The sequence below is a fragment of the Falco punctatus genome (genome assembly GCF_963210335.1).
Source record: "Falco punctatus genome assembly, chromosome: 2".
NCBI lineage: Eukaryota > Metazoa > Chordata > Aves > Falconiformes > Falconidae > Falco > Falco punctatus.
The window spans coordinates 77,476,665-77,490,473 of NC_137581.1; the positions used below are offsets into that span (position 1 = coordinate 77,476,665).

At 40.5% G+C, this 13,809-nt stretch overlaps 1 protein-coding gene across 5 annotated transcripts in view; it reads right to left on the minus strand.

The window, feature by feature from the left end:
* The window catches only part of KCNJ6 (potassium inwardly rectifying channel subfamily J member 6), a 192,532-nt gene that overhangs the window by 92,147 nt on the left and 86,576 nt on the right, over positions 1–13,809 (minus strand). The window contains exon 2 of one of the 5 annotated variants that reach the window (XM_080376615.1): positions 1–9,278. The exons of 2 other annotated variants lie outside the window; for them this stretch is intronic. In XM_080376615.1, coding sequence (XP_080232741.1) covers positions 1–94 — 94 coding nt within the window. In that variant the 5' untranslated portion in view covers positions 95–9,278. 2 more of the 5 variants (XM_080376613.1, XM_080376614.1) reach the window with 2 other exon arrangements.

Below are 13,809 nucleotides of genomic sequence, written 5' to 3' on the forward strand. Positions count from 1 at the left end.
TGTGGCTCTGTAGCAAAGCCCATGATGAAGTCAGTAATTCTGTCTGCTGAGCTGTGGGCAAATGGTCTGCAAGAAAGAGAGTGTAAAGCCACATTGAATAACAAGAATAAAACAAAATACTGAATATCTTCTAGTCAAGTGAGCACTATGCATATCTGTGCACTGAATGAGACAGGACCCATGGAAACAAGAGACAGTGGTGGTGTGTGATTGCATGCTCTTCCATAACGTATGTGCTCAAGCAGATGGGAATGTGAAGTTTTCCTTGACCTTCTAAATAAGCACATTTCTTAATTTCTCTTCTTTTCTCCCTGCCACATCCAGTAAAATAGCTTGACTGAAGTTGACCCTCAGCATGGAAAATTTCAGCCCAAGCAGATTTTTTCACGGGAATTAAAACAAGCTGAAAATGTTGCTGTAATGGGCATGATAAGGCAGTTTTAACAATAGGTGAAACAGCTGAGAAATTCAATTAGGTTAATTTGGCCACATTTAAATCCACTGTGAAGCTGAATAGATGTCCATAACTCCTTATGTTTGCCTGGATGCTAAATTAGGGCTTAGAGTAGGGAGCCCAAATATTTGCTTGCCCCCAGACAAGCAGCAATGCTGCATTTTCTTCCTCTTTTAGCCTGAAGAAATGTGTAATAGCAGGGGGCAGAATATCAGGCTGTAAACAGAACTGCTGAATCCTTTGGCCAATAAATTATCTGTGAGCTACAAGTTAGGAAATGCCAGGGTGAAAATCTTAGCTGTCACAGCATCCCGAGCTGCCTGTCAACCTGCTGGCCTGGAGTAACCTCTGAGCTGAAAGAAAACTGCAAATGAGAGGCTACAGAAGATTAACAGAGGAGGTGCTGGTGACTGAAAGTAGAGAATCCTGAAGTATGTGCTGCTCAGAGGGGTGACGCAGTCTGGGCTCAGTCCTTCTGCTCCACTGGAATATCCCATAATTTATACTCTAGTGTTAATTAAAACCCAAATGCTGACAACTAGCATCCCTTCTAGTATCTTCATTTATTTTAAAACTCAACTGTTTCAAAGTATGAACAAATCAACAGATTGGAGTGGAAAATGCAAGTACCATGTCTATATTGTGCTCTGGGATTAACTGATTCTAAACTTTCCTTGGTGGTCAAGGGAGCTGCCTTTGACAGGGAGTAGCTGAGAGTGGATTCCTGTAACCAGGCCTCCTGGAAATGTGATGAGGTCTCCTTCAGTGAGGAAAGACACTGTCGGTACAGCTGACTTTCTTAACAACACGTGCAGGGGTGTTTTATTATTCAGTTTATTCAGAGCAGGATTAAAGTTCTAAGAACTGTTGTCCTAAACAATAATAATGAGTTCGATCTAGACAATGTGCAAAAACCAGAATTCAAATCTTCAAAGATATAACCCACAAAGAGTATTTGAATGAGTAGTCACACTGCATTTATTCTCAAGATGCCTACCAGAAACAAAGCTAGCAGATTAATAGCTAAGTTTGCTGTTAGCTTTGCATTTCATTCTACTTGTATATAAATTACTTTTGTCTGATGTGAATTACTTTGAAGGAGGAAAATAATTTTTTGATGTGCAAGGTGTGATTGATATGTAAATACAGCTAATATGCAGGAAATGCAGGAAGAGGGATGAAGAACTTCATGTGATGGGAGATTTAGTTAGAATACAAATTGCCATAAGATGCAAAGTTTCTTTTCTCCTGCAAGAATGTGAGATGAAAATAAAGCTATTGTTACATGTGCTGAATGCATTTAACATTTTTAATTAGAATGAATTGGCAGATGCTGGAAAATTCCTAATGGTGCTGCATATTGCTCCTCACTATTTTCCTATCAAAATAACCCTGTTTAGTATGAGAGAATCACTGTAGATTTATTTGCCTTGTTGACTTCCTTTTCTCCTTTGGGCTTCCCTGAGCTGCTTTTTTTTCCTGTCATTTTGAGACATTAAACAGCCTTTAATCAATGCGCGATAATGCCCAAGGGTTCATTAGTGTTGCTTGGATCTCCCATCGGCTGCCCTTTTACAATGAAGCAGCTCAAATGATATCACCTCTTCAAAATGTGTAAGGCATCTAGGCTGCTCCTGTGCTTCCAGACTTCCCACAGTGCTTTCAGCCAGGGAGTGTGGTCTCATGACTGTGTGCTGGTGAGAACTTTGAGTTGTCCTTGCTCGCTTTTGGGGTTGCCGACAGGCCAAATGATACGTAGGTGGCAGAAAATGAAAGTGTGCTAATCTAAACTGCCAAGATGCAGAACGATTTGCTTTTCTTAGAAATAGTGACTCTTCCCTATATAACAAAGAAAAAAGGGAGAAAGGAGGCTGCATCCTCTTTTTTCAGGGAAGCTGCAACTCAGAGCATCATGTAACTTTTTTGCTATCAGGTTGTTTTAGGTCAGTTATTACTGAATATGGAGGGGCTTGTAGCTCTTGCTCTCCCTTTTGAATTCACTCTAGTCAAATGGAGTATAGCACAAGTATCAGTCAACGTGCACAGTGAAGAGTATCACAAAGTATCCTGCAGGGACCCTTCCCTTCTCAAACTACCTTGCAGTAAAGTATGAGAAGGGGCAAGGCAAGACCTTTCCCCCCTGCTCAGCAGTTGCGTGTTCACAGAAATCTGTGGTAGTGCAAGAGGAAATGAAACTGAGTTGAGCACCAATTTGCTTACCTGTAGGTCTTCCTGGTACCTGGGTAGAAGACTGTCCAAAGATTCGGGGAGGCTGAAGGAAGAAAGACTGGAAGGCCGCGGGAAGAAGGTGGTGGGCACAAGATTCGGACTGAAAAATGCCCTGCTGTTAAGGAAAAGGAATTTTGATACACTCCACTTTTGATAAAACAGTATTTGGAAGTTTTACAGATGTGTGAATATTCCTGGTGAGGCATTTCATATGAATCTGAATTTTCTATTTTTGAAGTATCATGGTTATAGCAGAAGGTACCTTGCCATTACAAGTTAACACAGGATATAAGCACCATTCCAAGCAAGAGAATTAATCTTGCATACTTTCAGGAGTATTTTAAAAGTTTTTGCTGAACTGTTCTTACAGGGCTTTATAGGGACCCAGCTGCTTGGAAAGGAATATGCTCAGAAAGACTGTGCTGGGGAACGGAGGAAACATTACTGTGGATTTCATACTTGCTGTATGTCTAGTGTGAGCTGATTTCCTTAGAAAGCTTCCTGATCTCTCTTCTGCTATGTCATGCCTGGCAGATATGTTGTTGTGCTTACTTGATGATTCTACCACCAATAAGCAGTTGCCATTGATGTATCCTTTTTCTTTAATAAGATTTTGTTTTGTGTTATTTTGACAGTTCATCATAATTTTGGTGGGTTATATAGGAATTTAGATATTAGTTTTGCTTGTTTCTGAAGACAGAAATAGTTTTGCAAGAGTTTTGTTCTCAGGCTGGCTTGAGAAGTTTTTCTGTCAGTGTGAGTTGCCAGTTTCTCAGCTTCAGTGACAACTGTTGAAATTTATTTTTGGTTAAAACCCAAAAGAACTGCTTTTGTTAAGAATAATGAGAACAAAGCTTTCTGTAATGAAAACTCCTGCTAGTAGCACAAGCAACAGGCTATGATGTACCATAGTTTCCTGTGAAGTTGTTTATTGTTTGCATGTGTACCTAGGGCACATTTGACTGGCTTCCTTTGACTGTCAAGTGAAAGGAGCTGATGATGTGATGTGCAGGTAGCTTGAGCTGCTCTAGGTGGACTTAATGGATGGACTTAACATGATGCTCATGAGAGGTGGTGTGCAAGAGAGAAATCTGCAAGGCCTAGGGGACTTTAGCTCCACATTGGGGAAAAAATCATCTCTGCTCTTATGAAGACTTTCACGGCCATCACAGAGCACTGTCAGAAATGTGCAGTTGCACCCAATGCACCACCTATGTGGTCTATTTATCAATCAGTCAAGCCTCCGGAGCAGCTTAGATCACATTGCAGCAGGCATTTTCATGCTGCTCAGATGCACGAGATCATGCAGAACGTAAGAGAATTTGCTTGATATTCCATGACACAAACAACAGCTTAGCTTTTGATCGCTTGGAGAAAAATGAGGGAGAAAGGAGGGAGCAAGGAGGGAATGTGAATAATTAAAGCCATCTGACTGATGCCTTCCTGTAGTTGTAAACTGCTAAGTCTGATATAGCTGTTTAATTTTAAAGGCAACTGAACTAAGTTTCCAATTTGTAGGGCAGAGCTTGGAACCAACAAGACAACAGCATGCAAGAGCAAAACAACTGATTTTCTCCCAGGTCAGCATTTAGCACCAGTTAAACATTTTTTGTAGATTATGCTTTTAAATAACTTACCGCCTCAATTCACTAATAATCCTGAAAGAGAAGAAATGGAAGCCCTTTCATTGTGCTAAACATTTTAGACTCGAGACCCTTGGGGGAAAAGAACAGTTTCTTTCTGCAAGAAGCTAGAATCTGCATAAGAGAGCTGTGCCTAGGTGGTGACAGAGCACATACCACTTTGGACTGATTTTACATCCACACATGTGGTCTTTGGACAGAGTTTACTTCCTCTCCAGTAACAGGACTAGGGATGGCAAAGGCGGGAACAATATTTTAAAGGATCTGGCCCTTCCCTGGAGTCCAGACTCTGGGGTTTAACTCCAGGTGTGTTCTATTCCTTTCTGGTCTTCAGTGGTCCCATTACTTGGAACACAAAAAGAGCCCTAGGAACAGATGTCAGCCTTCTTCCTTCTGCACCTCTCCCAGGCTGGAACATGTAATTCAAAATGGGGAGGTATCTATCCAAAAGAACTGCTTCAAGGTAGTCCAGCAGCTGGCTGGTTACAGAGACTGCAAATGTCCCACAGCTCCCCCTTGGACAGCAGAGTGATAACTTAAATGGCCAGGAGACCCTTTTGCTGTGCTGATAAGCCAGACAAATTTGTCTGATGTTCCTCAATGGATAAACCTGTTTATCTTTTCAGTCGGCTTGCAAAATTGATTATATCCTCCTGCCTTTAGCTCTTGGATTTGCTTGTGCTCCCTGAAGGACTTGTGAGACTCTGAGGAAACCTGACATGGTTTGGCATTAATATGACTAGTGCAAAGAATGGGCCAGCCATCTTCTCCAACTTTAAGAATCCTTTTCCAGATCCTCTTAAACTTGGAGTATCCAGACAAAGGTGATTCTCTTTGGTAATAAATGTTGTGAAGGTGTAGGGAATGGTCTTGACTTCCATCTTTTATTGGTGATCTTTGAAGGGAGGAGGAGGCCTTCTAGCTCCAGCCTGAGAGCAATGGCTGATGTCACAGGATTGGGGCCTTGGCATTTTGTAATGGAGACGTTCCTTTCCTTGAGCTCATTCCTTGAGCAAGAACATCAGTTCCCAAACAGCTGACTAGCTCAGAAATCAGCACCTTTTTCTTTTGCCCAGCCTTTTGTTTTGCCTCATTGAAAAAACTTTCCTTCAGGCTTTGATACTAAAGGAAATACTTTCCTGCAACTGGCGTTATGCCTACTTACCTAGCTACCACGTGGTCTTCAGACTAAGCTCATGTGCACAGAAATCAGACATGTAACCTTTCACTCATTAAATGTGCCTCTTGCATGGAAGCAACAGCTTTAGCATAAAGTGGCTGGGTGACAAATATGGAGATGGGGACTCAGTTCTGAAATCACTGTAACAGAAATATAATGATAGCTGCAAAATACATTTATCTTCTTGTGTGTCAAAAGGGGAAGATAATTTTGGGAATCAATGTTGCCCCTCAGTTCTGTGTCTTCTCCCTTTACCCTGAGAATTCTGCATCAAGCTGTGATGCAACCTGTATTATTAACATTGAATCCCTTGCTATATGAGTCAAGACAGCTATGTCCTGATTCAATGTATGTCACCAGAAGAATGTCACATTGCATTCTCCTTCCTGAAATAGTTAGAGTTATAAAGAAGTTCTGATGTGTTTCCACATGAAAGACGACAATCCTGATGACTGATGAAGGATTCATCCGGCAGGATGCAAAACTCTTAAAAGATTTTTTAAAGGGCTCTTCAGAAAAAGACTGCTAGGAAAACAACACACATGGGTGCCCTTGGCTCATGGTGTTGAAGTCTTAGCAACTGGTGTATTTCCCGCTGTATTATTAAGGTAAGTTCTCACTGCAGATCTTTCCTCATGAATATCTTCCTTTATGTGGAAGGGGATGTTGTATATTAGTTAGAATAGAAATATTTCTTATCTCACTATGATACATACCCCCAGCATATAGTATGATGCATTGTATTTGCAAAACATTGTAAGTAACCAAAAGACTTTTAGCAGAAGTATTTTTCAGACATTTTTAAAGACTGTTCTATTATATTCCATATATGCTACTACTAGGAGATGACGCATTGTGAAGATCCTGTGGGCTGAGTGCACTACACACAACAGGTTCTCTTTGTTCCACCACTACGTTTTCTTCTCCCACAAATTTCCTACAAGAGTCGGGATTTCCCTCACAGGCTTCCCTTTCACTCCCCTGACTAGCCTACAGCCAATGACATTGATGCTAGAGTCCAATGAGTCTTTGTACTGGTTTTGACAGGAATAGAGTTAATTTTCTTCATAGCAGCTTGTATGATGCTGTGTGTTGGATTTATGACCAAAAGAGTGTTGATAACGCAGGGCTGTTATAGCTATTGCTGAGCAGTGCTTGCACAGTGTCAAGGCCTTTTCTGTTCCTCACACTCCACCCTGCCAGCGAGTAGGCTGGGGTGTATAAGAAACTGGGAGGGGACAGAGCTGGGATAACTGACCAAAGGAATATCCCATACCATATGACAACTTGCACAGCAATAAATGTAGGGGGTAGATCAATGGAAAGGTCTAAACACATTTATCAAGAACTAAAATCTGGGTTTCTAAGCCAAAAGGGCAAGCACAAGAGTCTTCCGGTAGAACACATAGTTGCTATTGTTTCACCAAAACAAACTGTATTTTGAATACTTACTAAGGCCCTTAGAAGTAAACCTCATTATTTAAAGTTTTTGGAGGTAATTTAGTAAAGGAACTTAGCTGCCCACAGCAATATATTAGAAGTAACTACTTGATTTCTTTCCTTTACTATCTTCCCACATGCAGCTTCTTTTTCCTTCACAATTAATGAGTTACTGGACAACTACAGCATGCAGACATGCTTCTCAATGTCTTACCTAGGAAGGTGTAAATTATAGGGTTGTTTCTTTTGTCCACAGTTTTCAAAATTTGCTGGTTTTCATTTGGAAGGCTAAGGCAATTTTTAAATGCTTTTAATTTTACCTGTGAGGCTGGAAGAGGCAAAAGCAAACCTATAGCTAACCCCTACAGTGTCTGAGGGTAGAAGCACACTCCCCTAACTCCTGTCTGGCTGGAGCTGATGATCTGCCTGGGACATTGTTTGAAACATTGCTGCCTCTATCAGGTTTTCAGGTTTTCAAGGATGAATTTCTGTCAGATATTACAGGAAATAAATGACCGCTCTTTATTTTAGTAAATCCATGTTTTCCTTCACAAATAATTGTATGAAGCATGTTCATTTGTAAGAATTATGCATGCTGAGGTGAAGACTATCGACTTGGGTTTGTAATGGGAATATGGAAACTTACAGTTGAAATGAGTACATGTAGCCCTAGGCTCCACCAGCTTGGATGCTGATCGCTGCAGATTCTTTCTGGAGGCACTGGAAGGAGATGATCTCCTCCAGAGCTCCCTAATTTAGAGTATCTAAAATGGACACTTAAACGAACCTATGCAGAAGTCTTGCAAGAGAAGCTTTCAGACACAGCACTGGAAGTTAGGCGGTGTCATTGGTTATTCTGATGTTTCATAAAATGCCCCGTGGACTACATCAAACAAAGGGAAACAGCTTGAAAACATCAAGAAAAGGATAAAATGAAATTGCTTAGTAAGAAAAATGAGTGGATTTTCCAACCAGTCAGTATTTGGTGGTGCTACAGTGAAGTTTCCTGTTTGTCCATATTTTATGGAGGTAGGGAAATGGGAAGAATCGATTCTTGTAAAAGAATGATGGGCCTAAGGGACTACAGATTCAATTCTCATTTACTGGCTCCTGTATCATGTTGAGAAAGGGTTAGCTCATTTCATGAAGCAATTCCTGATGACTGATCTCCAATATGAGCTCCAGTGTTGCCACTACAGTAGTTGGTCAGAGAGTATGAGAAGCTTTCAGACCAATCTATAGCAGACAAGACCACAAGGACTATAAGTGGAAGGAAGAAGGAATATATGCACAAGCATGCTTTGGTTCTAAAATGCAAATGAATTAAAGTGCCTTCTTGATGACACAATCCAAATGACATTTAATGAAAGATGGTGTATTTTGATGTGGCAGGCTTGGAAAGGAATTCAGTGATAGTTATGAAAACAAGACACTTAAAAACCCCGCAAATTACTGATCTGCATATGAGTATCATATGCCACTAAAATAGATGAAGATAATCTACCTCCCAAAAGAAGTAATTGTATTTTGGAGAGTGAACAAAAGAAGAAAGTAATCTAATGATTATATGACACAGTTGGGTTTGGGTTTTTTTTGTTTTTTTTAACCAGCAGACAAAGAGCTGAAGTGACACAAAAATCACATGCTAAAAAGACCCCTCACAAAATGTGATGGTTGCATTTTGCTTCTAAGGACTTTTTCTGAGTGGCTGAATCATTCTCAGTGCTTTAGTAACAGCCATCAGATAAGTCTCCCAGGGGTATGAGGTCCTCCTAATATCTCTTGTTGGGGAAATTTGAGTGTGCTGGGCTCTTTCTGGCTATATTTTTGGAGGGAGTGAACTTCAGGCATTTGTCTTCTCTTTCTAGCTCTGTGCTAAGTAGCCTGGGAGACTTCATGCATATCTCTTCATGCGTATCTATATTTGTATTTATTTGTGCATATATGTATTACTTTTTCCTAGTGAAAGCAGGAACAAGATGCTATTAATTCAACGGTTTGGAATACTGAAATAAAATAAAATGGCATGTATTAATATTACTACTAATGATGAGAAAGAGCATATGCTTGGTGTATTTTATGTCCACTTAGAATCAGCAGGTTCTTTGGTATATTTGGTGCTGTAGTTTAGAGTTCAGTTTTATTTGCATTTCATGGCCACCAATTCCATTGCTGGAGATGTTCTGCCAAACATCATGAGGTGCTTCAAGGCAAAGCTTGATTTGGATTGCATCTTGTCTATAACTTAGTGCTGGCGTGGTACTTCAAGACACTGGTATCTCTGCTTATATGAGCGACACATTTCACCCATCTGCCAAGCACACAGCTCCACCTAGAAGAAAAAAACCCTCTGCTTTGCTTCAGAAGTATTTATTGCTAGGAGCTGGCAGTAACAGACAATTGTGGGCTCTTAAAATACTGTGTTGTTCTTCTAGCACTGTAGAGTAAGGGTGGTTAGGCTTTTTTGCGTGCGCATGCCTGAGGGAGAGAAAGAGAAATTCTGGATCTTCCCGACATATCATCTGCTTGTCAGAATGACTGCCAGCTGACATGGAGCTGTATTGTCTGCACCCTGAGACTTAGCGCTATTTCTGAGTTGCCTTCAAAATCATTATTCTTTGCAAAGGAATTCACAGCCCACTAAAAAACCCTCCCTGTACCTAAGCAGTCTTTGGGAATTCAATGAAAGAATCACTCCAGGGCATTTCTGACTGAAGATAGTAAGAGCACCTACTCTGTATTTGCTGCTCACAGATTAGTTAATGGCAGTTTGGCACATCCCTGAGGGCCTTTTCTAGCACAAATACAGAATTCTGCACCTCTGGCCCGCAGGGATCTGTCAGGCCTGTAAGGTGCCTTGGACTCTCTCTCCATGTCAGGAAGCCTATTAACATATTTCATGCCGGGGAACTGCGATTCCTCTTTGCTTTTACCCTTCTGCTTGAGATCTGCCTCTGTTGAAAATATGCATAGAAACCTACCCACGTGGAATATTTATTTGGACTGGGCATACACGCAAACAAGGGAACAGTCTGTGTGCATGCACTAATCATGAAAAGTAAGCTTCTGAACTGCGTGTTTACTGGTGTTTTTCATTTCCAGCTTAGAGGTCAAATGGACACCAGACTGCTTGCAATTCAACAGAGAGGTGGTCATACCCAGACTCCAAACAGCTGTGAACTATAGCACATAGCGAAACAGACTTTGTAAAAGAAAAGCAGTTTTGCTTGTCAAGCTGAAAAAACATATTTGCCACTGGGTAGTACGTACTGAGAAAGTACCATTTCTGTAGGCACAATTCAATTCTACCGTCTCTCTGTTCTTACTTCGTCTTTCCAAATGAGATGAAACTAGATGTTGATGAAGGTAAAACAATAGTGCATTCCTTAGTTGTGAGATGAGTAACAGGATTAGGCTCAAGTGATTAATACTGTATTGGTTTCCTGTGCAGAGTATGCATGAGACTAGATTTCCTCTAAGGTTAAATGGCACATTTACACTATTTGGGGAGCTAGAAATGAGCATTCAAGGTGGCCTGAGGTATTTCTGTTAACAACCTTAGTTACATTTCTATTGTGATGTGTACCAGAAGACTCTACTTGTGCCCAAGGCACAGAACTAGGGAAATCTGTTCCCCACATTCCCATAAACATCCTTTGGGATCTCTAGCAAGTCTTATCAGCAAACAATTTTTTTCTGGCACATGTCCATTGAAACTGGAGGCTTTGGATTTTGTTGCCCCCTTCAAACACACATATTTCTGCTGCAGTGCACCACAGCTCAGCTCAGACTTTTTGAAAATATAAGCCTATGTTTGCACCTCAGGGAGCAAGACTGCCTTATCCTGCAGTACTATAGAAAGTTAAAACTAATGTTTCTGAGGAGCTCAAATAATATGGCATTGCCTTTAAGTAACAAAACAAACAAACAAACAAAAAAGATTTCTCATTGTCAAACATTCTTAGTAAATTGGCTGTTTTCTTTTTGCCCTCAAACATCTGAAGAAGTATTATTAAACCTAAGCGGATACAAATGTTAAGTAATATGAAGAGTTTGATTCAGACCCAGAGTTAAAGCTGGAAATATTTCTGTCCTTAATCCACTCTGTAGTGCCCTGTGGTAATGTTGATTGTCATGCCAGAAGTCTAATAGACTGCTTACATCCTCCTTGGATAGCAGAACAAACTGGCCAGGGCACATTTTCACTGCAACATGCACTGAGCTTCTCATTGCACTCCTAGTTGGCTTTTAAAAGAACATTTACAAATGTTGTTGTTGGTATTATTATTATTACCTAATTATTGCAAGACTCTTCCTTGCTGTATAAATGATAAATGGAAATGCAAGTTCAGATTGCTTATGGAATACAAAACCTAATTATTTTACCCTTGCATACTTAAGTATGGTTTGAGAAGTTATCAGAAGCTTCAAACTGTAGGCTCTCTAGTCTTTTGTTTCTGTATTTATGTCTTTTTTTGGCTTTAATCACTGAATTCCTTTGCTTGGGGAATTTTCGTGGGTGGCAATACCCAGAAACTATGCACACAATACATTGATATAGAGTTGGTTTGACTTTCAGATATGTGGAAGGCTTTTGGTCATTGAACTAGTCTTTAAATATTTGTAAATATTCTTGAAAATGTATATATATATAATATCAGGTGTGCAGTAAAGTTCTTTAAAGAAAAAGTAGTTACTCCTTATACCTGTGGAAATGGAGTTATTGGAAGAGATTGGGAGATACTGGCAAACAGATTACTGAAAAGTGACAGAACAAAACAGGTATCAAGTTCAGGCTCTCTGGGTTTTTTTTTTCAGCATTGATAAAACAGATGAAAATAATATGTATGCCCTGAGATTGCTGCAGTGCTTAATTGATTGACCTCTGCAAAGTTGGATAGCAGTTGGTATATAAAATATTGCTATTCCCATTTGATAGCTGGGAAAGCTTTAGACAGTCATTGCTATCTATAGTCATACTGCCCATCCTTTCATTTTATGCTGCTAATCGGTGAAACTGGTTTGTGATCAGCTGGAGGATCAGTTAATGGATCATGTAGGTTAGAAGCTTTTGACTCATTCCTGAAACAGATATGAATTTCTCCCAGGTTAGCTTCTTACTGCTTATGATTTTTCAGTTGACAGGAATGAAATATTTTCCCTGGATCTGTAACTTCAGTGTAAAATAGACATAAAATCCGGAATGTCTGCAAGATGTAAGTTAATAATCAATAAACAGTATAAGAAATAAAGCTCCAATACTTCACTGCTAATTTATCTCTTGCTCTGAGTTGCTTAAGTGGTGTTAGTTTCTCTGGTCCTGTGCCCCAGGGCAGACACTTTATTTTCAGTTTCTGTAGAGTATACACAACATCATGTTTCTTATCAGACAGCTTTACAAACAACTTCTATTGCTGCTTGTGATTCTGTCAAAGCTGTGAGAGTGTGAACTTCTTAGAATGGTGAGTTTACTTAAGACACTGCACTTAAAAATATAGATATGTTCCTCGAGCCACACTTGAAATGTTTTTCCTAAGTCTTCTGGTGCAACTGTGAGGGTATCTCTAACCATGGTCTGGTACAGTGTTGAGTCAGGCGGATGGTCCTAGGAAAGGGACTGGAAGGATCTGGAAGCTGTGCTCAGGGCCCCAGCGGGTCTGTGAGGAGAGCGATGTACCTTGGCAGGAAGATCCACAAAACCCTGCAGGCCGAGCTGCCTTTACTGCCACTAAAAGGGGAAGGAGCTGACTCTGTTTAAGCCAAACTAACCACTTGAGTAATTACTTAGTTTCTTAATTGACATCGGGCTATAACTGAGCTTGAAATGTCATGGAGACTGCTGATTATTTGCCTTCAAATGCCATGCTGTGAGCTGCAGCGATTGGAGAGCTGCCCCACTGGGCAGGTCAGAGCTCTGGGCAGAGCCCCTGCGGGTGACCTCCACAGCAACATTTGGGAGCATCCGCAGTGTTCACAGCACAAGTCCGTGCCACCCTCTGCCAGATCGGTCATTTTATCAGCTACATTTTGTGCCGGGTGTGAACTTCCAAGCTGTTACTTTTTTACTACAAGCCAGGTCTAAACCAACTGGTTTAAAACTAGCAGGGAGTGTTTGCACGAGTTACGGCCACAGCAGGGACTGCGCTGCAGATGAGGTTCCAGTTCAGCAACAAAATGCAATGGTCCACCCACACCATTTAGGCTTGTTGCATGATTAAGACCCTACAGTCTGTCCTGTAATACTGAAAACAATAAATGCCTATAATGGCTAATTAGATAAAGATTGTACTGATGTTTTCTTGGCTAATTTCTGATAAATTGGAGCTGTGATCTTACATGACCTTCATTTCTCCAGAAAGGATTTTCTTCTATCCAGGTGGACTACATTTCAGATGAAAGTAATGTAATTATGCAAACAATAAAGGGTAAATAAGGGTATGGGTGAAAACGAACAAAGATAAATAGATAGGCTTAATAGAATGATGTGTTCCTTCACACAGGCAACATCTGTCTAACTTCATCCACTTCTACAACAAATGATGATTTATTTTATTTCTAAGGACACAATCAGGTTTCAAATATTTATGGAATTGTAGAATATCCCAGGTTGGAAGGCACCTTGAGACATCATCTGGTCCAGCCTTTTGTGGGGAAGGGAGCCTGATGCGATTATCTAGCACCCTGTTCAATCACATCTGGAAAATCTCCAGCGATGGGGACTCTACCACATCCCTGGAGAGGTTGTTCCAGTGAATGTTTCTTACTGTAATAAATGTCTTTCTTATGTCTAAATGATGTTGAGATTTTCAATTCTGCTTCCCTTTTCAACAATCTAATGCAAGAAAACACTCTAGAGTCTACCG